The sequence below is a fragment of the Heterocephalus glaber genome, unplaced genomic scaffold (assembly GCF_053883595.1).
Source record: "Heterocephalus glaber isolate CG9 unplaced genomic scaffold, H.glaber_assembly_v1.0 deba00001442, whole genome shotgun sequence".
Classification (NCBI taxonomy): domain Eukaryota; kingdom Metazoa; phylum Chordata; class Mammalia; order Rodentia; family Bathyergidae; genus Heterocephalus; species Heterocephalus glaber.
The window spans coordinates 43,551,719-43,576,905 of record NW_028258296.1 but is presented as its reverse complement, the minus strand read 5'-3'; the positions used below and the strand labels follow the sequence as shown (position 1 = coordinate 43,576,905).

The window sequence follows — 25,187 nt, the reverse complement described above, 5'->3', positions numbered from 1 at the left end:
TGAGAAATAGACAAGGATCCAGCATCGAACAAGAGACAAAAAAAAAACAAAAACAAAAATAAAAACCTGTTCTTATGGAGCCTGACTGAGCAAGCAGAAAAGTATTAGGAAAAAGGCAGGCTGGGTCTCTTAACCATGGTGAAAATGAGGTGGTTCAAGATGTGTTGGGCATCTCTCTGGAGATCTGAACAGAATAATGACATATGATTTACATTTTAAAGGAGCACCCCTGCTGTCATGCAGAAAAGTCAGAGGGTGAGGAGGCAAGTCTGGAATTGAGAAAAGTAGATGATTCTTCTACTGGAGACACAGGTGGCATGCACTAAGACTGCAGTGCACATGGTGAGAGAGATTTGGGTAATACTTTAAAGGCAAGCTTTCTGATGGGTTGGACATAGAAATAAGTGGAAAAAAAGGACCAAGCATGACATCTAGGTTTTTGGCCTGAACACCTGAATGAACAAACAGTAGCACCATTTCCTGAGATGGAGCAGACTGACAGAAGAGTGTGTTTGAGAGAAACATGTTTTGGACATGTTCAGTTTTTGATTCAAATGGAAATGTGATAAATATGGTCCCAAACTCAAGAGATAGGATCATTAAATTGCTGAGGTTGACCTCAAACTTGTGATCCTCCTTGCTCTCCCAAGTAGCTGGAATTATAACGTGTGTATTATTGTCCTTAGCATGGCTTTGTACATTTTAATTAATTAAAGCTAAATAATATTAAAAAATCATTTCCTCTTTTGCACTAATCACATTTCAAATGCTTAACAGTCACATGTAGCTAGTGGCTATTTTAGTGGACAGTACAGATATAGAACTTTTCTGTGGGGCTGGGGATTTAGCTCAGTGGTTCCGCCGCCTGCCTCGCAAGCTTAAGGTCCCGAGTTCGATCCCCAGTACCAAAAAAAAAACCTTTTCTGTCATCATAGAAAGTTCTATTGGAGGGCCGGGGATTTAGCTCAGTGGGTTCGGCGCCTGCCTCGCAAGCGCAAGGTCCCAAGTTTGATCTCCGGTACCAAAAAAAAAAAAAAAAAAAGAAAGTTCTATTGGAAGCACTGACCTAGCACATAGAATAGGAGAAATCAGAATTAAAGGAAAATAGGGAGGGAAACGAGAGAGGGAGGAAAAAAAAGTTCAAGACTATACCCTGAGGATTACAAATTCAGAGGAGGGAAAGATGAAAAAGAAGAGAAGAGAGAGGGGAAAGACTTCAAGTAGCAGGGCCAGGGATTTACTCAGTGGTTCCGCTGCCTGCCTTGAAAGCACAAGGTCCCAAATTCTATCCCTGGTACCAAAAAAAAGAAAAAAAAGACTGCAAGTAACAAACTAGAAAAGTAGTGTAATACTGGAGGCTTTTGAGGTAGGAATGTTCAGCTATAGGAGATATTGCTGGGAACGCAAATAAGCTGGCATCTGAAAATTGAGCAATGTATTTGGTAAAATGGAGAGCTGCTGGAAACCTTGAAAAGTCATCTCAGTGCCTGTGTGGGGTTAACACTCGAGTAGAGCGGGTTCAGGAGAGAAAGGGAAGTGAGAAAGTGCATAATACTGGTATCTTTTTCAGATTTTGTTATAAAAGGAAACAAAGGAATGGGTCCACAGCTAGAGGAATCTATAAAGACTAGTGACGTTTTGTAAGATGAGAATTCCTACAAAATAATTTATTTAAAATCAAACACAGGAAAACATTTTAGCCCATTGTCCAGTTACAAAGCATAGTCTCTATTATACAGCTCATACTTCAGAATTTTTCACCAAAAATTCTTTGAAAGTTGTTTTTTTTTTTTTTTTTTTTTGGTACTGGGGATCGAACTCGGGTCCTTTGGTACCGGAGATGGAACTCAGGTCCTTCCACTTGCCAGGCAGGCAGTCTTTCAAAGTCTTAATCAGATGACTAGCTACTAATTCCTTGTTCTTATTTCTTTTCTCCATATGCGTTTAGGGAAGGACTTTAGAAAAATAAAAGCTAGACTTTCACTGACTTTCAAGTTCAAAATTTTGTCTGTATTAGTAATTTTTTCAAACTGAGCATTTCTCAAGCTTAGGAATCAGATTTAAAAAATGTATTTCATAGTCACATAGAGATATAATTAAGAAATGTTATCCTAATTTTGTCCTTCTATTTTTTAATCAGAGAACCTTTTTTATCCACTTAGATATATTACGGCATGTTTCTCCCCATAGGAAAGCCAAACCTAAAGAGCACCTAAAGAAAGTTTCCTAAAAATTGGGTTTGCCACCAAAGAAATTGAAAACAATAAAAAAAGGTTTCCTAGGCTTTCTGAATTAAAAAAAGAGACAACAATTCCAAGAGATTTCATCTTAGAAGTGAAATGAGGGGGAAAAGCTAAACAAAACTCAGATATATAAAATTATATGAAATAAACAGTATAAAACAATAGAATGTTTTGGTTTGGATATTTCATATTTACAGATTTTTAAATGAGTCTACATACAATAGTTCAATATATTTTATACAAAAGAAAATACATTCACCATTCCTAATTTCATGAAAAAACTGTATTGTACTCTTTATCAACAACTTAATAGAACTACATAAAACAAAAAGGTGTAAAAAGTTGAACTTATGTCATATATTCTCTCTGGATATCGTAACATGATAGGCAATTTAAGTGTAAATTGTGAGAACAAACAAATTGGGTTTTAGAAGACCTGTTACTTACCATGTAAACTGCTATCAATTTCAACATTTTCAGACATTATGGAATTATTTGTGCTGTAACTCAGGCCAAGAACCATTTGAAGATCTGAGAGATTCAGTCGTGCTGTGAGTTCACCACTTTTATCTCCAACCTACAACCACAAGTATTTATATTTTAGAGTAGTATTTAAAGACACAGAATGATGGAGATTAGCTGAAAATGTTGTGACTCTAAAACTGCAAAATAATACAGGAAAATGAAAATAGTTATATTAGAATTAAGAGACTATGAATGAATGAATGAAATGGGTTATTCTCATTAATCGTTTTTTTTTTTTAAATACAGGAGAAAAGACTGAGTTTCTAAAATATCACAATAGGACAGCTAATTATATATATATACTTTTTTTTAAATTAAATTCTTTTATTGGTACATTTTAGGTATACAACACAATTACATTGCTCACTGGGAATTGTGTACCTTTACATGATGCAGCTGGGTTCTTATTTTTGCCCCATTCCTAGCTCTCCCTTCACCCCCTCCACCCATCCCTATTTACAAGGACTTTATTTCCATTTTTTCCATTTCTCAGCATTTTTTCCATTTCTCAGCATTTTTGCATTTTTTCGTTTCCTTTCTTTCCTTTCCCCTGCCCCTCCCACTACCCCTAGCCCTTTGGACCTTTTCTTCCTATTTTGCATTATCGATTATTCATTCTAATCATTGGTACATTTTAGGTATACAATATAATGACATTCATCATTGGAAATTTGCACCTTTACATAGTCTCTCTTGGTTCTTATTTTTCACCCTTGCCCAGCCCTCCCTTCAATCCCTCCAGTCCTCCCTATTTACAAAGATTTTGTTCCTATTTTTCCATTTTCTCATATTAATCCCACTCCCTTCTATCCTTTCCCCTAGCCCTCCCACTTCCTTCCCCTTTGCCCCTTTTCTTCCTATTTCACATTACCTATTATACATTTAGTCCTTATTTACACTTTCCGTTTCTCACACCAGAGAAACTTTTCAGTATTTATACATGTGTGTCCTATTTATTCACTTAAGAGTATCACCTCAATGTGCATCCAATTACCAATGTCTCTAATTTCTCATTTTTGATGGCTGAGTAGTACTCCATTTTATTAAAAAACCACATTTTCTTTATCCAGTCTCCAGTTGATGGGCATTTGGGCTGTTTCCAAGTTTCAGCTATTACAAACTGTGCTGCTATGAACATGGGTGCACATAAATCACTGTGGTATGATTCTTTTAATTCTTTGGGGAAGATCCCCAGCAGTGGAATAGTGGGGTCAAATGGGACTTCCAGTCCTAGTTCTTTGAGGTATTTCCATATTGATTTCCACAGTGGTTGCACCAGTCTACACTCCCACCAGCAGTGGAGCAGGGTTCCTCTTTCCCCACAGCCCCACCAGCATTTGTTATTGGTTGATTTCATGATAGCAGCCATTCTTTCTGGAGTGAAGTGGAATCTCAGCATTGTTTCCATTTACATCTCTCAAATGACCAGTGATATTGAACATTTTTTCATGTATTTGCTATTTATACTTCTTTGTCTGAGAAATGTCTGTTCATTTCAGATGACCATTTTCGGATTGGGTCTTTAAATTTGGGAGGTCTGATCTTTTTAAGTTCTTTACAGATTCGAGATAGTAGACCTTTGTCTGAGGAAGAGCAGGTGAAGATTTTTTCCCACATTGTGGGTTGTCTCTTCACACTGCTGGTGGTTTCTCTTGCTGTGCAGAAGCTTTTTAATAAGAAGAGATCCCATTTGTTGATTGTTTGTGCTAGTTCACGGGCAACTGAGGTTTTGTTCATAAAATCTTTTCCTACACCGATGTCTTCAAGGGTTCTACCTAACCTCTGTTCCAACTGGTTCAGAGTTTCTATTTTACTATTTAGATCTTTAATCCATTTTGATTTTAGTTTAGTGCATGGTGAGAGATACAGGTCTAGTTTTAATCTTTGGCAAGGTGAAGCCCAATTTTTCCAGCACCATTTATTAAAGAGGCTATCTTTCCTCCGGTGAGGGTGTTTGGCTCCTTTGTCGAAGATGAGATGGCTGAATGTGTCTGGAGTTGTTTCTGCATCTTCTAATCAGTTCCACTGGTCCTCAGGTCTGTTTGCCAGTACCATGCTGTTTTTATCACAGTGGCTTTGTAGTAGAGTTTCAGGTTGGGGATTGTGATACCCCCTGCCATGTCTCTGTTACCTAGAATTGCTTTTGCTATTCTGGGTCTCTTCTTGTTCCAAATGAATTTTTGGATTGTTTTCTCAAGGTCCATGAAGTATGCTGCTGGGATCTCAATTGGAATTGCATTAAATCTATATAGCAGTTTTGGAAGTATGGCCATTTTCACTATATTAATCCTTCCTACCCAGGAGCAGGGGATGTCTGTCCATTTTCTGATATCATCTTCAATCTCTCTTTTCAGAGTGCCATAGTTTTCAGAGAAGAGGTCTTTGATTTCTTTCGTTAGGTTGATTCCTAGGTATTTCAGTTTTTTGGATGCTATTGTGAAAGGAATTATTTGCTCTATTTCTCTCTCAGTGAGTCTGTTGTTCGTGTAGAGGAAAGCTATTGATTTTTGTGTGTTGACCTTGTAACCAGCTACCTGACTGAATTTGGTTATTAAGTCTAGAAGACTTTTGGTGGAGTTCTTGGGGTCTTCTATATAGAGTATCATGTCATCTGCAAATAATGACAATTTGACTTCTTCATTTCCTATCTTTATTCCTTTTATTTCTTTCTCTTGTCTAATTGCCACGGCTAATGTTTCCAGAACTATATTGAACAAGAGTGGTGATAGTGGCCATCCTTGTCTTGTTCCTGATTTTAGTGTGAAGGATTTCAGTTTTTGACCATTTAGTATGATATTGGCTGTTGGTTTTTCATAGATGGCTTCTATCAGTTTGAGGTAGAGACCATCTATTCCAATTTTTTGGAGGGTTTTTATCATAAATGCATGTTGGATTTTGTCAAATGCTTTTTCTGCGTCTATGGAGATAATCATATGGTTTTTGTCCTTGGCTCTAGTGCTATAGTGTATTACATGGATTGATTTGCATATATTGAACTATCCCTGCATCCCTGGGATGAATCCCACTTGATCAGGGTGTATGATCTTCTTGATGATCTTCTGCATTCTGTTTGCCAGTATCTTAATTAAGGATTTTTGCATCTATGTTCATTAGTGAGATTGGCCTATAGTTCTCCTTTTCAGTTGGGTCTTTCTCTGCTTTGGGGATCAAGGTGATGCTTGCTTCCAGGAATGACCTTGGGAGTATTGCTTCCCTTTCAATTTCATTGAAGAGTTTAAACAGTAGTGGCAGCAGTTCCTCTCTAAATGTCTTGTAGAATTCAGCAGTGAAGCCATCAGGACCTGGGCTTTTCTTAGTTGATAAGTTTTTAATTACATTTTCAATTTCATTGGTTGATATTGGGTTGTTCAGAATTTTGAGGTCTTCTTTGTTCAACTTTGGTAATTCATATGTATCTAGGAATCTGTCCATTTCTTCTGTGTTGTCCATCTTATTGGCGTATAGGTTCTGGAAGTAGGTATTGATGATCCTCTGGATTTCTGCTGGGTTTGTTGTGATTTCACCCTTTTCGAAAAATTCCTAATTGCATGGATTTGGGCCTTTTCTTTCCTTTGTCTGACAAGGTTGGCTAAGGGTTTGTCAATTTCGTTGATTCTTTCGAAGAACCAACTCTTGGCTTCATTGATTTTTTGTATCATTCTCTTAGTCTCCATTGCATTGATTTCTCTTCTGATCTTTATAATTTACTCCCTTGTATGAGCTCTGGGGTTGTCCTGTTCTTCTTTTTCTAGAAGCTTGAGGTGCAGCATCAGGTTGTTTAATTGGACTTGTTCTGTTTTCCTAATATGCATATTCACTGCTATGAATTTCCCTCGTAAGACTGCTTTCATTGTGTCCCATAGATTCCAAAATGTTGTACTGTCATTGTCATTTAATTGAAGGAACTGTCTGATTTCTTCTTTAATTTCCTCTGTGACCCATTGGTTATTCAGAAGTGTGTTGTTCAATTTCCACGTGTTTATGAAATTTTTTGAGTTTCTTTTGTTATGGATCTCCAATTTCATCGCACTATGGTCTGATAATATACAGGGGATAACTTCAATTCCTTTGCACTTACTTAAACATGTTCTATGTGTGAGTATGTGGTCTATTTTGGAGAATGACCCATGTGCAGCTGAGAAGAATGTGTATTGTGATTTTTTGGGTGGAAGACTCTGTAAACATGTTAAGTTCATTTGTTCAAGAGTTCGATTGAGTTCTAGTATTTCATTACTTATTTTTTGTCTAGTTGATCTATTTGTGACAGTGGGGTGTTGAGGTCCCCCACTACAATTGTATTAGTGCATATATGACTTTTCATGTCTGTTAATATTTGTTTCATATAGTTGGGCGCACTAGTGTTTGGTGCATAGATATTTATGATTGTCATCTCTTCCTCTTGGATTTTTCCCTTTACAAGGATGTAGTGTCCTTCTTCGTCTCTCTTCATCAGTGTTGCTTTGAAATCTACTTGATCTGCAAAGAGGATAGCTACTCCTGCTTTTTTTTGTGTTCCCATCGCATGGAGTATTGTTTTCCACCCTTTAACTTTCAGTCTCTGAGTTTCCTTTTGAATGAAGTGTGTTTCTTGTATGCAGCATATTGTTGGATTTTGCTTCTTGACCCATTCTGCCAGTCTATTTCTTTTGATTAGTGAATTGAGATCATTAACATTGATGGTTATAACTGAAACATACTGACTTGTCATTGCCATGACTTTTTCTTTTTGTTGGGTTCTCCCCCTTTCCATTTAATTTCTTGTCATGCCAGATGGGTTCATTCTGCTTTGCTTCCTGGGGTTGTGATCCTCATTGTCTGTTCCTAGGATCTTGTGTAAAATTCTTTGGAGTGCTGGTTTGGTATTCATGAAGTTCCTAAGGTGCTCTTTGTCATGAAAGTATCTTATTTCTCCATCAATTTTGAAAGATAGTTTTGCAGGGTACATCAATCTGGGTTGGAGGCTGTTTGCTTTTAGGGCTTGGAATATGTCACTCCAAGCTCTTCTTGCCTTGATGGTTTGTGTTGAGAAGTCTGCTGTGATTCTGATGGGCTTTCCTTTGTATGTGATTTGTTTCTTTTCTCTAACTTCTTGTAGAACTTTGTTCTGTTGAGTTTCTGGAATCTTAACAATTATATGCCTATGTGTAGATTGTTTTTGATCAAGGCTATCTGGAGACCTATATGCCTCACTTATCTGTATGTCAAGCTCTTTTCCCCTGCTTGGGAAGTTTTCTGCCATTATTTCTGTGAAGAGATCTTTTATGTCATCTGCACTCTCTCCTGTTTCTTCATTGACTCCAATTAGTCTTATGTTATTCTTCTTTGCATCATCTAGCAGCTGCTGGATTGATTTCTCATGTTCCCTTATAATTTTGAAGCAATTTTTCTTTTCCTGGTCACTAATTGCAATCTTATCTTCTATATCTGAAATTCTGTCCTCACATTGGCTCATTCTGCTGTGTAGACTTTCAATGGAGTTTTTCATGTCCTGGAAATCTCTTTGCAACTGTTTTATGGATTCCATTTGTTTCCTATGTTTGGATTCCATCATGTTCCTGAGCTCTTCTCTAGATTTATTAATCATGTCTTGCACTAGGGGCACAATTTCTCCTGTTATCTGAGAAATTATTTCTGATTTCATTTTTTCCAGATCCCTTTTTGTTGCCAGTTCAGTGGGTCCAGGTGGTTGAGTATCAGAGTGTTCCATCTCATTTCCCTTTGGGGTTGCTGTAGGTGATCTGGAAGTCTGGTTTTGAGACTTATTTACGTGTTTTCTCATTTCGGGGGGGGGGGGGCTGTTGGTGCCTGCATGGATTTCGTCCTTTGAGCTGGGAGAGGTGGGACAGGGGCCGGGAGCAGCGGTAGGGATGGTGGCCCAAAAGCCCTTTCCTGTGGGCTGGGAGCAGCGGGAGGGATGGTGGCCGGGAAGCCCCTTCCTCTGGTCCAGGAGCAGTGGGATGGCGGCTCAGAAGCCCCTACCTCTGGGCCAGGAGCGGTGGGAGGGATGATGGCCCGGAAGCCCCTTCCTCTGGGCCAGGAGCAGCGGGACAGAAGGTGGCCCAAAAGCCCTTTCCTCTGGGCTGGGTGCAGTGGGAGGGATGGTGGCCTGGAAGCCCCTCCCTCTGGGCCAGGAGTGGCGGGACAGAAGGTGGCCCAAAAGCCCCTTCCTCTCGGCTGGGAGCAGGGGGAGGGATGGTGGCCAGTAAGCCCCTTCCTCTGGACCAGGAGCAGCGGGACAGCAGCTCAGAAGCTCCTACCTCTGGGAGCAGCGGGACTCAGTACTGTGTCTTTGTAGTGTGGAACCAGGTGGCTGTACAGAGGAACGGGGGCTGGGGAGGGCCAGTGGATTGTTGCTGGGGCGCGGGCTGATTTGTTGTCTGCCGTGGGACTCTGGACCTCAGTAGGGCGTGCGCAGACCTGCCTGTCTGCAGCGGGCTGATTCGGCGTCTTCCGCGTGACTCGGACCTCAGCAGGGCGTGCACAGACCTGCTTGTCTGCAGCCTAATTGTATTTTAATTCTTTAGTTCTTTAAATATTAGAATGCTCTTATTCTCTGGGATTATATTAAATAATATAGCTATCCTGTGACATATCAACTATCAATGTGGCATCACATGAACAAATTTTCCTTAAAGATATTTTATTTCTATACTCTAACAATAGTGACATTTATTAAACCAGCACTAAATATTCTTTTGGTGCCGGGGATTGAACTTGGGTCCTTGTGCTTAGCAAAGCAGATGGCGGAACCACTGAGCTAAATCCCCAGCCCTAGCACTAAATATTATGCCAGCACCTCTATACACATTGTCTCTAATCAGAACTTGCAAGGTTGGTATTATTATTCCCATCTTCCAGATAAGAAAAATGTGGCTCAGAAAAGGTTTCCAAGCTCAAATAGTCACCAACAGGCAGAAGTATAACAGGAACCAGTCCTTGACTCTAAAAACCATTATTCCTTAAGTACCACGCTAACTCCGTATGTAGTGATGGAGGCAGAGAGGGGGCATGTTTTAGTAATGTCCTCCTTTCCCTCACACCTGCCTGGCCTTACCTTCTTGTCTTCTTATATGAAGGACAGCACAAGCATATCTCTGAACTGTAATATCTCAAACTATTTTGTGGATGCCAAGAAAACAATATAAAATCAAACACTATTTAGCCATATAGAGCAATCAGAAGAAATAAGAGTTCCTTCCCCATGTCACCGATTCATAAATGCACAGATAGCACTTTTTCACATTTCATACCTCTTTTGAAATTTCCAAGTGCTTTTCAGCAAAATGCATTGCTTGATCATGATTTCCTAGAGCTGTGTATGCATTTCCTAAGCTCCAACATGCTCTTCCTTCTCCAATTCTAAAACATAATTTAAAACAAGCATGCAGTTATCTGAGAAGAGGTCTACAGAAAATAAAGATGATTTAGCAATTATTAAATGTATAAACCAGTGGTGGTGAACCTATGGCACATGTGCTGCAGTGGGCTGTTATCACTGAAAGCTCTAAAAAGTTCACCATCATTACTATAAACAATGCTTTAGATTTATATGATCTTTTACTTTAAAAACTTACATCATGATACCAGGGAAAGCTATGAGAAGATTCAGATAATCCTAAACTCAGAGTCAAATATTAAAACATGAAAAACATTCTTTTAAAATCTTCCTAGAACAACTTTACCAGGTAATCATTCAGTGTGAATCTGAATACTAGGGAGAGAAACCTGTACAACCTCTTGAGGTAGTATATTTCATCTTGAACAGTATACTGGAAAGTTCTTTCTCACACTGATGTAAAAACGGAGCTTCTAAAGCAAAAAAGACCAAGGCCAGCACAGATGAATTGTTTTTTCATATAGCAAGAAGGAACAAACGAAGTAGTCACCAACACTTAAAAATTGGGAGATTTTATATACAGCACAGGACTTGTAGCTTCTCTTAAGACAACAGGAGGATTTGTTTGTAACAGACCTTGCTCCTGCCTGGCAGCAATCAGCCAGAGCTAAGTAGCAGCCACTCCTTGACAATGAAGTGTTCTAAGCTCACCACAATTCCCACACTATCTAGGCTGGAGGACTTCTGCAGAGGTAGCTGAGTTTGTGACCCAGTCATTGGTCCTGGTTCAAGGGCATCTGGAACCAGACCAACTCTCTACCATAGGACAGCCCTTCAAATGGCAACATGCAGGGGATACTCATGAAAAGGGAAATTTCTTAAAAAGGAAATAGAAAACAGTCAAAGGAAAAGCCCTTGGGATTTAATAATGCATCTATATTTTACTTTAGAGAAAAAGGATGTACAACTTACCTATCTTTTAATTCTTGAGCAATTGCTAAGTGCTTCAGGTGATAATCAATGGCCTTCTCATAGTCTTGAAGTAAAGTGTACGTGTTTCCAAGACTGTAACAAGACTGAGCTTCTACAGCTCTGTCTTTAAGCTGTCGAGCCAACAGGAGTGTCTTCCTAAAAGAAGAAATTTTCACAGGATCATTTTTAATTTGGGCTATAATAATGATAAAATAAAACTGTAATTTTCCCTCTCTGCTGCCTTTCAAATAAATGTTTCAGAGTCTATTATCTTTTACTAGTACATTTAAACTGCAAAGTTGTTTCTGAATACAAAAACCAGATCTAGACCTTCAGAATAAATTTGATACTAACAATTCCCACCATAATGGAGTACTAGGATAGGTCAAGGGTTTCGAAAGGAGGACAGGATTTATGACATTTAAAAACATCTTTCCCTTTTATATTGATACTAAAGAAACTTCTGTTCATATCATGTTTATTTTCAATCATGCTGTTACTTTTCATCTTGTTAAAATTTAAAATATTTAGGTAAAGTTTTTATGTGTAGACCATTAGTCACTGATTCTTAAAAATACTGAATACTTCATTTAAACCCTGTTGAGTGCTCGCTTTTGCAGCCATATACTTAATATTGACAAAATTCTATCTAACACATATGATATTGTCAATGAAAAGTTAGTGTAACAGGTAAGAGCATGGATCCTGGAGCTACATTATCTGGGTTTAAATCTCACTTTTGCCAGCTGTGTGACCTAGGGCAAGTCACTCAACCTGTCTGTGTACTAGTTTCCTCATATATACATAACAGGGGAAATACCTCATGGGACTTTTGTAAAGATTAAATGAATTCATACATATATGAGTATGTATATTTATACATATATAAAGTACTTAGAATAGCATCTTGAGCAGAGCAGATACTATATAAATATTAATGCTATTTTATCAGTGCTTAAACCTACAGATGCTTTTGGAACCAATAATTTAAGTGATTTTTTATAATCTCTGCCAAGTTATATAATTACTTCATATCATTTACATCTATGTGAAAAATTACGGTAACACGATAGATCTTTTCAAGAAAACAAATCTAAAATTATGTATTTAATGATAATAGCTTCAAAGCTGTCACTTTTGGAGGCTATGCACTTATTCTAATGTTGCCTGTCCTCCCAAACATTTTTTGAGACTTTTGGAATTTCCTTCAGATTCTGTGGCACAACCCTTTCTAGCATGCTGTTAGACTCTGATTGTATAGATTTATAAATAGCCAGAAATCTTTCCATTACCATATTCAATTACTGATGTAGGTTTGCCAACAACTGTTTTGTATCCTGAAGGATATGGATCTAAAATGTTATGGCAGACTTTTTTTTTTTTTTTTGGTACCAAGGATCAAACTCAGGACCTTGTGCTTTCGAGGCAGGCGGTGGAACCACTGAGCTAAATCTCCAGCCCTGGCAGACTTCTTGTGTAGGCCTGAAAACAAATCCTAGGGAGAGTCCCAAAAACATTACTGACCAACTTTTTGGAATATATATAAATTCTGAGTTCTAGCCTACTTACTGGGGAAAAAAATGGTAGGCTTCACTACACTCATACTTTAGTCACACAGCCACCATCCACTTTATAATAGAATTTTTCAGCATTTAACACAGGTACACCATTTAGTAAGAATTTTCTATATCCTTTGGCTTTAAAAATACATGAAACTTTTATATTTAAAATCAAAATATATACTATATTTTATCTGGAAGGATATTTCCTATCTAACCAACCAACAAATATTAACTACTAGCCAATATTTAAAGGAAGATTTTTTTGGATGGAGTAAAGTGATCATATCTTTTTTTTTTTTTCAAGATGACAAACTATTTAGAACTCTCACCTTGGTATCTTTACAATTATTTAATCTTTGGTTCAATCAAACCAGATTTTTCCTGAGGTTGAGCTTTCAAAGCTCACTAACTAACTAACTAACTAGGGAAAATGCAATCTATATATATATATATATATATATTTTTTTTTTTTTTGGTACCGGGGATCGAACTCGAGTCCTTGCGCTTGCAAGGCAGGTGGCAGAACCACTGAGCTAAATCCCTGGCCAGAAAACTCAATCTAGAAAGCACAAACCAGGCAATTAGGAGCTGTTTAATCTTTGCTACCACTTATGTTTGAAGCTGACTGGTCACACCAGAAAGCCCCTACCATAGAAGAAACTGGGATTGCCAACTCCTTAGGGAGATAATGGGCCCTCAGCCAACAGAGTCAAAGTAGGGCAGAAAGAAGGTGGGAGAATTGCTCATTCAGAGGGTGGGATGGTAGAGAAAAAAATTCAGTGATCACTGGTGGAGATTAGGGCATATTTTTATTGCCATGCTTTTTGGTTTCTCTTCTGACCCATAACGGGACAAATAAATCATATACACACCATAGGTTTAAAAGACTTTTAAAAAGTTTAGCATTCATTGTTTATTTATTTATTTATTTGCTATAACCCAGGCTGCCCTCAAACTCAAAATCCTTCTGCTGCAGCTTCTCAAGTGCTGGGATTACACATGTGTGCCACCATGACCAGCTAAAAACAGTTAATTTTAAAGATTAAAAAACTAATAATAATATAAATGGGGTCCTACTGCTGCAATTAAATCTTAGATGTGATAATATTCGGGTACAATAATACTGACTGAGCAGTGTGTCCCAGGTATGATGTTAAATGCTCAATATATCCTTTCATTCAATCTTCACTACAATTCCCAAATCAAGGTTTTGCTATCTTCTCTTACAGGTGAGGAAACTAAGGCTTAAAAATCCAGGGTCCTGTTGCCAGTATGTATTAAAAACCAGGTTTTAAACTTAAAGCTTATGACTTAGTGGGAATGTATAATACTCATTTTACATTTATTTGCAGAAATATTAGACTAACTTGTAGTATTCAGAAGCAGTTTCAAATTCACCAAGAAATATATATGCATTTCCAAGGTTGCTATAGGCTCTTCTTTCAGCTGCTTTATCCCCAAATTCTTTTGCAATTAGGAGACGCTAAAACAGAAAAATTTTATTAGATATATCCTATAATAAAACTGTGGGATAATGTAATCATTGTTCAGAACTTTAACGGAGGAATTGATCTGGCTCCAAGGCCTTCCATTTGTACCTGCTCATGAGCTATAACCGCATCCCTGAAATTGCCAAGAAGGTAATGTGTGTTGCCAAGATTTCCAAAGGCTCGTCCTTGGGCTGCTCGGTCTCCCAAAGCAGTTACTAATGATAGATTTTCCCTAAGTGAAACAAAAAACGGTTTAAAAAAATGTTTGGCAAAAAGTTCTTATTTATTTGACTTATAGATTTTTCTTCTTTCAAGTGCTTGGGATTAAACCAGAGCTTTGTATATTCCAGGCAAGCACTCTACCATGGAGCCACACCGTAGCCATAGATCTAATTCTTTACAGTAGAAAAAGAAATTCAAGCAAGCTTACAGAAATTAAGTGTAACTTTTTTTTTTTGGTACCAGGGATTGAACTTGGGTCCTTGCGCTTGTGCAGCAGGCAGTGAAGCCACTGAGCTAAATCCCCGGCCCTATGTGTAACATTTTTATGATAAATCTATGACGCAGGGTGATTACAGGAAATCACCAAGAATATCTGTCTGAACCATTCAGGTAGGTTTCTCTGCACAGTCAAAGACAGTTCATCTTGGAACCCCTATTGTTTAAAAGTTCTATGAAATTCTATTGGGCAAAGGATAATTTACATGAATTAGACAACCACTGATATTTCTTGTTTTTGCCACTAAGGGGCACTGGTCTGCACTTTAAATGAAAACTGAAGATCACTACCAATAAACACTATAACATTTAAGCAATTGATTTGATAGGTTATTTTTGTAAATCCTTAATTTAAAAACTTTTCCCAAATTTAAAAACTTACTCCTGGATAAACAATATATATTGGCCCATGGCTTACGGAGGCCTATGACTGCATTGCCTTACTCACTCATAAAAATCCACTGCTGCCTGAAGAGCATTTCTCACTTCTTCTGGAAATTCTCCAACATCCTGGGGACCCGGACAGCCAAAACTTTTCCCTTTGGCATGATACACATTTCCAAGATTGTAAAGTGCTCTTGCTTCTCCCACCTAGAAGAAGATATCAGCAAAGTTTACATTTTGAAATCAGAGGCCAGGTATTTATACTTATGTCTGTCTCTCATTCTCTCTCTCTCTCTCTCTCCCTCCTTCCTTCACACACACACACACACATATCCTTGATACTATTATCAAGAGAAAATTTTTTACTTTTGCTGTATTAAATGTTGAACCCAGAGCCTTCATGCTGAGCTATATCCCCAGCCCTTTTTAAAATTTTAAAACAGGGTCTTGCTAAGTTGCTAAATTCCCTAGATAGGAGTCGACTTGTGGTCCTCCTGCCTCCGACTCCCAGAGTGCTGGGAATACAGGCATGTGCCACTGTGCCCAGCTCAAGAGAGAAAGATTTCTACAATGGCCATCTGTCCAGAACCAAACAAATCATTACTTATGAAAGAAGGATCTCTCACTATTTTTTCTCTATTTTAAATTTTTTTATTATGTTTTATCTTTTACTACAAACATTTTCTTTTTTAGATAAACTATAGAATAAATACAATAGTACAAGGCAATTTCATTGAAATATTTGGCATCTGGCCTATCATCTAATGTTTCTTTATTACCTTGTCATTAAGCCGTCTGGAAATATCTAGGTGTCGCTGACAACAAACTACAGCTTCATCAAAATTCCCAAGAACTTTTAAGGTGTTTCCCAGATTACCGCTAGCTTTGGCTTCTCCCAACTGGTCTCCAATAGTCCTGGAGGGAAAAAGGCAAATGGTGCTAATAATACAAATGGCATTAAAATGTAAAGCAGCCATAGTAAAGTTCTCCTAGAGGACAACTGACATGCTTCAAGTAAGAAAGACTCATTAGCCTTGAAAATAATAAAAATGTGAAACAACATTTGTGTATTTAAATTAATTTTCATTCATTTAAACTCTAGTCATTTCAGTACTGTTCATTCAGTTAAACTCTGTGTTTAGCCTAAAGATTAGTTTTCAAAAGCAATGCTATTAAATGTGTTTAATTTTCTTAATTGTAGTACTTTTTAAAGTAACAGTTAATTTAGGGAGGAAGAATATTTAAAAGCTTACATTAATTACCTTGCAAGAGTTAAATCATGATGGTGGTATTCTAATGCTTTGGCATAATCGTGTAAATAGAAATAAGCATTGCCCAGCTGGCTGTAAATAGCGCTAAGTGTTTTTAGATCTTCAGTTCCAACTTGAACTGCGGCTTCAAAAAATGACACACCAGCACGGCAGTCTCCTGATTTACACAGTCGTTCCCCTTCCAAGGCCAACTCTAGGCAGGAAGCTTCCATTCTACAAGGACAGACATTTACAACACAGCATTATGACTACAACACAATGTTTTTAACTTCTAGAAATATATTTTAAGTATGAACTGCATGCCTACTCTTGCTCAGATCAATGCCCCTCTAACTGAATATATATATACATTATTGATAAAACAGCAAACTATTATTTGTAGCAAGAGCTAAGGTGTCTATTCAGATTTCTCACAGCCTCAGAGGTCTGTTGTACAGAATAGATGAGTATCTTCATACGGAGCTCATCTAGAGCAATTCACTTTACTACAGAGAGAAGATAAAGCAGTGTTTTCTAAACTATTGAGTGTGGCAGACCTATGATCTTCCTGAGGGTTTGGGGAGAACAAGGAGCACAAGGGAAGGTGTGGTACTATAACACTATTCTCTATGCAGGTATCCAGGTGACCTACTCACCTGTTCATAACCCCTCCCACCATCCATCCATCCATCCATCTACCCATCCATCCACTCACCCTCTCCTCTATCTCATACACACATTACACAATTCTTTCCTTCCTTCTCTTACAACCATTTATACAGTACTCTACAAAAAGAGCAAAATATTTTGATCTACAAAGTGTACTGTACAAGACCACTATGTGTCAAGAAATGTCATTAATAATAATTTAAAGATATGCAGAAATTTTAATTCTCAAAAATTAAATCTGTCCCTTCAATTGAAAAAACCATAAGAAATGACTCATTGAAAATACATTCAGGAGAAAAAACAGATACTTCAGGTTCTAACTCTAAACTTTAGAAGTTACCTTTCACCAGTTTCCACTGTCTTTCTTCATGACTTCTGCCATATCTGTGCGCCATCTATTCACTTAATATACTTACAATTTAGCAATTTTTTTTAAATTGGCACACTATCTTTGTCATTGAAAAAAGTCTTCATCCAACTAGTACGCAATTGCAAATTTGATTTTGTATTTATTTTCTAATGCACATTAAACAAATAGGTAACCATTAAAGTTTAAAAGTAAAATTATCTTATGTATGACTCACTAATGGTATACATTTCATCTTTGAAAATTCTGATTAAGCTCATCAAACTTAAATTTTTGGAACTGAATTCCTCACTAGAATTAGCTTTGAACCACTCTAACGGAACAGTGGTTCTTAATTCTAGCTGCACAATAGCAGAACTTGTATGGAGCACTTTTTAAAACTCTTGGTGTTGGGTCCTACTCTCTGGGTGAGGTCTGGGCATCCGTATTTTTTAAAAGTCTCTAGGAAATTCTAATGTATCTAGTAACAAGTCAATTAACATGTTTCTTTAGGTATTGTCTTTCAGTTTATAAAAAACATCAGGTGCCTTAGACCCATAAATTAAAATGGGACTGTAAAAGTAGAAAATAAATCTGATGAAGCTAAAATAAAAGTATGGAGTCAGATTAATAGAGCCAATTACAAAGATTCAAAGCAGACTCCTGGTTCAGAAAAAGCAGATTAACAAGGAGTTTTCATACTTTATATCCAAGTTTTGTTTTGGTGCGCTACTATGGATTAAACCCAAAGCTTTTGCACGGAGCTGCATCCCCATTCTTTATTTTTCACTTTTAGTAGGATCTTGCTAAACTGCTGTATTTCCCAGGCTGGGCTTGAACGTGTGATCTTCCTGCCTCATCCTCCCAGAGTGCTGAGATTTATAGGCATGGGCTACCATGCCAGGTTTCTTTCTTTTTTTCCTTTTAAAAATTCAACTGAGTTTGTCAGTGGCTACTACATGTTCAAAGACTAGTGATTTCACCTTCACATTATTTTATCTTCACTTTATAAGGATCTATGCAGAAGAATACAAGTAAGCCTCTAGTTAACACTTTCCTTTAACATGAGATGAAGCCAATGAAACATAAGAGAGAAGGGCTGGGGATTTAGCTCAGTGGCGCTACACCTGCCTGGCAAGCACAAGGTCCCGAGTTTGATCCCCAGTGCCAGAAAAAAAAGACAAAAAACCATAAGACAGAAGACCTAAAATATAAATCAGTTAAATAGGAAATCTTAAATCTTTTATCCCATTCCCTCAAAGTATATAAATACAAGATACATAGACTGATGCTCTTATTACAGCAGTCTTGCAACTAGCCATTTGTCTAGGAGGAAAGGAGTTTTTCTAGGTCCATGTAGGACACTGATATTGTTGATATGTCAACAAATATAAGAGGGGGGCCGTAAAGGGGGGTGTAGAACTGGTAAACTGATATTTTTGTTTCTTAGGTACTGGAATAATCTTCATATTAATCTAGAGACTATAGTCACACATAAAAAGAAATCTTAAATCTCTATATTTATTATTTCTTTAATGTGTCAGCTCACAATAAAGCCTACTTTTGTCTTTCACAAGTGAAAACTGCTTATTTCACAAGTGAAAACTGCTCTTCTTTAGAAGTATTTTTTTTGTTCGTTTTTGAGACAGGATTCTCACTATATAGTCTCAGGCTGGCCTCGATCCTTGTGGCAATTCTCCTGCCTCAGCCTCCCAAGTGCTAGGATTACATACATGTGCCACCATGCCCAGCAGGAAGTATTATTTGAAAATAAGGAATTTCTTAAGCGAAATTATGAGTATTTTAAGATTGTCTGGGGATACTGGTATATTCTGTGCATAAATAAAAATAAGGCAGCAAAAAACCTGCTATGTATAAATATGATTTTTATTAAAAGATATCTTATTTCCAGATATCTGAACCAGTTGTTTTAATTTGTCTAAATACTGAAACCAATGAACTTCTAAGAATTGTCATATGAAAAATTGGAAAAGATAGTTCAATATATATAATACTTATTAAAAATTTTAATCCAAGCATTCTAATTATGTGAAAACTATACATCAAATATTTTTACTGCTAGGCATATATCTTAAGGGTATATTTACACAAATTCAAAAGATATATGGTATATGAAAGGATATTTATAGAAGCAAAGAACTACAAACAACTTATATGTTCAGCAATACGGTAATGATTTTTAAAAATTACATGCTGCCATATATTGCATGTGATTTCACTGAGGAAGAGGAAGGGATCATCATATCCAGCAGCACCCTCAGTTCGGGATGATTGAGTTGTTGGCCAGAAAGTTGCAGATGAAGCAGCAGTGGCTATTCATATACTGTATAAGGCATTTATATGTATAAATTAGAAGTTTAAAAGCATTTGTCTATATCCATGTAAGGCAGAAAAATATCTTCTTCAAATAAATTCCTTTACCATAAATACCTGATCTTTTAAATTTAATACAACATTATACTGGAGCCATCAATTCAAATGATATGATAGCTAAATTTTATTGAATGGTTTCATAAGAGTTATGCATTTTGAAAAAAGCATTTTACAGAATTGTCATTAGGAACAATGATAGCAAACTAGAACCATGTTGGCTACATGCTGTCTGCCAAGTCCAAGAAGTAGAACTGTCCAAAACAGAAAACACCTAGGAAAGTTATGTCAGTAACTAGTCCCCAAAATAAAGTCCAAAAATCCCTAGGTTATTATTAATTCTAAGATATATTATGACTATATTTTATTAGAAAAGAAGTCAATATTCTGGCAAAATACTAACATCTCAATCAAATACATATAATTGCAAAATAGGGCAGGTTAACATATAAATTTTTTAGAAGATCATTAAACAGTAATAAAGAAAGTAATTTTATATCCTTTCTGCTGCTATGGGAGAATAGACTTATTTCATTTGTTTACCATTTAGGTTGAAAACAAAGAACATATCCAGGTGTAGAAAATAAGCCAAGAAAATACTTTTCCATTAAAATATATCCCACATACAAAGTTTCTTCTGTTCTTCCTAGTGGCCTGTCTTATCTAATTGTACAATCAAAGAAACTGTATTACTAATAACTATAAATAAACATTACTATCCTTGACTGAAAAGTTTTCCTTTTTGCTAAAAATGCAATGGATATCTTAGGCATAATTTTTTGCACAAAAATTTTTATTTCAATTTCTTTAATCTGTTTTTTAACTTCCACAGTAGATTTTGACCTTTACAACCTTCTTTGTCTCCTTAATTTTGGTTTCTTGTGTTCACAGGTATCAGTAAAAAGCAAAATAAGAATAAACCTTGATGCTATATAATTTTAAAAGATCCAATAATACTGATTATGTAAGTCCAATCTGACTCTTCCTCAAAATCTTAAGAATAAATGATGGGATTCAGGACTTCAGATCCAAAACAAAAACAGTACTCTCCAACTTCTCCACTGTGAAATCACCTTTTATAAAACCCTAGCTCCACCTCTCATTGGGTACAGACGTTTTCCATCATCAGTCTTAGCTCCAATAAATGATTCTTTATCCATTCAAATTTATCATACATATCTAACTGCTCTAGTTCATCTTGTAAAAAAAAATGTAGCACAAAATTATCCAGATTTAATTTTTATATGGTAACTTAGTTTTGTTTTGGTTTGGTTTTTGCGGTACCGGGAATCAAACTCAGGACCTTGCGCTTGCCAGGCAGGTGTGGTGCCATTGAACCACATCCCGAGCCCGGTAACTTAATTTTAAAGATGATTTTAACATATTAAATTTAATTCTAAAATGTTCTAACTCTGAGATAGGTATTATTATTACAAAAGAGAAACTGATGCTCAGCTTAAGTGACCTGTTTACAGTCAGGTGATAGTAAAGCTGAGAAATAAAATTTTATTGTTTCCAAACTCAGTGCTTTCTACCATGTTACCTCAAATTATTCTTCAGAAAAGTATATTATTAACAACTACATTTATCTAACAAAATTAAAGGATTCAATTCAAAAATTGTATTTCTTTACAACTTACAGCAAGTCTTATTTTTACTACTTATGTATTGAAATGTTTATTCTTCATGGTAACAATTATGAATAGGGACATGTCCCAAAGAAATACAAAACTAGAGAAACTAGTGCAATGAACACAATGTATCCATCTTTCAACTTTAGCAACTACTGATATACATATTATCAGTATATATTTCTTTTTTTAAAAATTAATTTTATTGGTACATTTTAGATATACAATATAATGACATGCATCATTGGAGATTATTCTTGATTATTTTTTTCCCCCATTCCCCTGCCCTCCAACCCCTCCACCCTTCTCTATTTACAAAGACTTTGTTTCCATTTTTTCATTTTCTCATGTTAATTCCATTTCCTTCTTCCCTTTCCCTACCCTTCCCACTTCCCCTTTGCACCTTTTCTTCCTATTTCACATTATCTATTATACAGTTTGATCCTTATTTACTCTTTCAGTTTCTCATACCAGAGAAACTATTCGGTATCTACACATGTGTATCCTATTTATTTCACTTAAGAGTATGGCCTCAATGTGCATCCATTTAGCTATAAATGGCTCTAATTTCTCATTCTTTATGGCTGAGTAGTACTCCACTTTATTTTTTTAAAAAATTTTTATCCAGTCTCCAGCTGATGGGAAATTGGGCTGTTTCCAAGTTTTTTTTGGTACCGGGGATCCCACTCGGGTCCTTGCACTTGCGTGGCAGATGCCGGAACCACTGAGCTAAATCCCCGGCCCATGTTTCCAAGTTTTAGCTATTACAAACTGTGCCGCTATGAACATGGGTCCACATATATCACTATGGTATGATTCTTTTAGTTCTTTTGGGAAGATACCCAGCAGGGGAATAGCTGGGTCAAATGGGACCTCCAATCCTAGTTCTCTGAGGTATCTCCATACTGATTTCCACAGTGGTTGCACCAGTCTACACTCCCACCAACAGTGGAGAAGGGTTCCTTATCAGTATACATTTCATCTCTACTCTTATCCTCACTCCTCCAACCCCAGATTATCTCGAAGTACCTTCTAGACAGCATATAATTTCATTTATAAATATCTTAGTATATACCTCTAAAAGATAAGTCTTTTTTTAAAAACATCATTATCATACCTAAAAAATAAGTAATTCTTTAAATCAATCATATAATACTTTAAGGGCTGGGGATTTAGCTCAGTGGTTCCATCACCTGCTTTGCAAGTGCAAGGTCCCGAGTTCGATCCCCGGTACCAAAAAAAAAAAAAAAACTTTAAAAATTTAGAAACTAATTCCATTTTGCTATCAATGTCTACCTTCCCAAAAGGTAAAAACTATTTCATAAAGCATTTTAATGTTCCTTAGGAAATTTTCTAGTGTCCAAGGAAATATTCCATTTCAAAATTACAAACTCATTATACTATGAAAACTCCAGGGATAGATGAAGATCTCGAGCAAGAAAGAATCAAATGGATAAAACACTACATGCTAGGGCCAGGGATTTAGCTCAGTGGTTTCACCGACTGCTGCGCAAGTGCAAGGACCTGAGTTCGATCCCCGGTACCAAACAAAACAAAACAAAACAAAACACTACATGCTAAGTATTTACTATAGTAGACCTAAAATAAAGGGTTCAAATCAGTATCCACAATTATACAACAATCCAATAAAAATCCAGAATGCTGGATCTTAGAGTAGTGATGAAGCCAGGGATTTGTTCAGTGTATTCTTACTAAAGACAATTACAAATTTTTAAGTTTCCACTTGATGAAGTCCTATAGCAATGTGCATGCTGACCTGCGCCATATAGTGAAAAAAGGACAAATCTTAGATCTTCCCAGAGGCAGCAGTACAATCTTGCTCCTCCTCATCTACTGCTTACAGTGAAGCATACTACTCTTCAAGAATTCCTGCAAGATGGATAAACATCTTAGTGGTTCATATCATGGTTATATCCAATGAAATTCAATGGATATGTGTACTAGACAACATGCTAAGCATCAAGGCTGCCCTAAGGAGCTAATAGTCAAGAGGAGGAGAAGCGAGGAGGGAAAAACAGTCATAAAAACATTGAATTTTAACATAGTAGGTGCTAAAAGAGAAATATGCACAGGTCATAAGGTGAGCGCAGAGAGGGCATAGCCTAACTACAGAATTTACAGATGATTTCCAGGAAGAAATAATCTCTGAGGCAAAATGTTTGTACTAAGTAGAAGCTAAGTAAATAAAATGGGAGGGGAATTCTGGTCATTTTTAAAATGTAGCATGAACAAAAGCACTGAGACGTGCAACAGTTTAATGTTCAAGGAAACAGAGAATGGCAGGAAATACGGTCTAAGGAATATAAAGAAGCCAGATATGAAAGATCTTGTGTACTATGTTAAGCTTGGCTCTGTCCTACATAGGGGCCACTGTAGGCTTTAAGCAGAGAGGTTGCATGGTTAATGCTTTGCTTTTGGACTGATCCCTCTAGTACCAACTTAAAAAGGTGGATTGAAGAAGGTAAGAATGGAGAATGTGAGGAGTCTGGAAGGAAGTTCCTGGGTACCTGAACCACAGCAGTGGTGGGGAGGGTGTTGATGAATCTGAGAAACACCTAGAGATCAAACTGGCAATACTTCATGCCTGCTCGAGAGCAAGAAGGAAGAAAATATGTAACTTTCAGATTTTTAGAAATATGGTCTATGGGTAGGCTAAGGGGATTTCATATTAAAAGCTCATCTTACGTTGAAAGCCTTCCATTCTTTGAAATTTCTTTTGTTTTTAATAGAAATGTCCTTATCTTAACCTATATAAACTTCCTTGGCACTATGCTCTAACACGAAACAAATCTATTTCACAGGATGATGAATCTCCTCATTATTTCCTAAACATGAATTAAGGCATCTAAGATTTGGTAGCAAACATTTTCACTCAGATTTTGAATTCTACCTTTTGCTTCAAAATTTTGGTGTCTATATCATTAACTTGTAGCAGTTTTGAAAAAGAACATACTATTATCTAATCATTTTACTAAATAATTGCTTGTTTTTATTTTATAGTTTAGTGTAATGACCAGAACTTCTAGAATAAATATTAAATAATACTGATAGTGCAGATATGCTTGTTTTGTTTCTATTATATCAGAAATATCATTAATATTTTTTTCACTAAATATCTGTCATGTTTAAATGGCTCAGTTATGAAGCTCACCACTTAAAAAACTTTAACTCAAAAGTTAGGTCCTCAACCGACCATATAAAAAATCCATCTTTTATTCCCAAAGATTTCAAAAGATACTCTTTTTATATTTGCATTACATAAAAGTTACAAAATATGAAGTTAATTATTCATAAACTGTTCCAAAGAACATTAACAAACAAATCATTTTCCTATAGAAAGGATTTAAAACCTTACAACTACCACAAAAAAAGGAAATACTGAGGACAAAAGATACCAACTATAGCTATATATGTGTGTATATATATATATATGTATATTTTGAATTATTTCCAAACTGAAAACTAAAATGGTCAGTGTTAAATACATGTTTAAACATGGACTAAAAGTTATCCACTAAGAAAGCAACGGTCTTACCTGTAACGAACATGAAAAGAATGGTCTTTCCTCATGTTTATCAAATTTTCCTCCATTGAGACATATTATAGGATGAGTAAAATATCAAATTATCTTATTTTGTGCCAATCCAGTTCTTTACAGTGTAGAATTGTTTGCAGAGCATTGTCCAGTTAGTACGTTAATGAATTGGTGTTAATACATCCTAAGCTCCTGATTCTTCTTTATTAATAATGACAGGTCAATGTCAGACAGCTTAAAGGTTCAAAATGTGTCCCAAATCCTTGCATCTCTGGCCCTTTCAGCAGCACTTCAGCAACAATTCTGCAAAAGGAACACAAGATGCTTTGCTTGA

General features: G+C 36.5%; 1 protein-coding gene across 4 annotated transcripts in view; it reads right to left on the bottom strand.

The window, feature by feature from the left end:
- Positions 1-25,187, bottom strand: part of Gpsm2 (G protein signaling modulator 2) — a 53,010-nt gene that overhangs the window by 16,402 nt on the left and 11,421 nt on the right. For 2 of the 4 annotated variants that reach the window (XM_021265598.2, XM_087213210.1), the window contains exons 2-11: positions 24,854-25,156; positions 23,075-23,187; positions 16,273-16,494; positions 15,790-15,925; positions 15,075-15,217; positions 14,237-14,360; positions 14,006-14,121; positions 11,077-11,232; positions 10,019-10,127; positions 2,691-2,820 (exon numbers count right to left, since the gene is read on the bottom strand). In XM_021265598.2, the coding sequence (XP_021121257.1) occupies positions 2,691-2,820; positions 10,019-10,127; positions 11,077-11,232; positions 14,006-14,121; positions 14,237-14,360; positions 15,075-15,217; positions 15,790-15,925; positions 16,273-16,494; positions 23,075-23,148 (1,210 nt within the window). In that variant the 5' untranslated portion in view covers positions 23,149-23,187; positions 24,854-25,156. The remainder of the gene's footprint in view (positions 1-2,690; positions 2,821-10,018; positions 10,128-11,076; positions 11,233-14,005; positions 14,122-14,236; positions 14,361-15,074; positions 15,218-15,789; positions 15,926-16,272; positions 16,495-23,074; positions 23,188-24,853; positions 25,157-25,187) is intronic. The other 2 variants (XM_004853605.4, XM_004853606.4) reach the window with 2 other exon arrangements.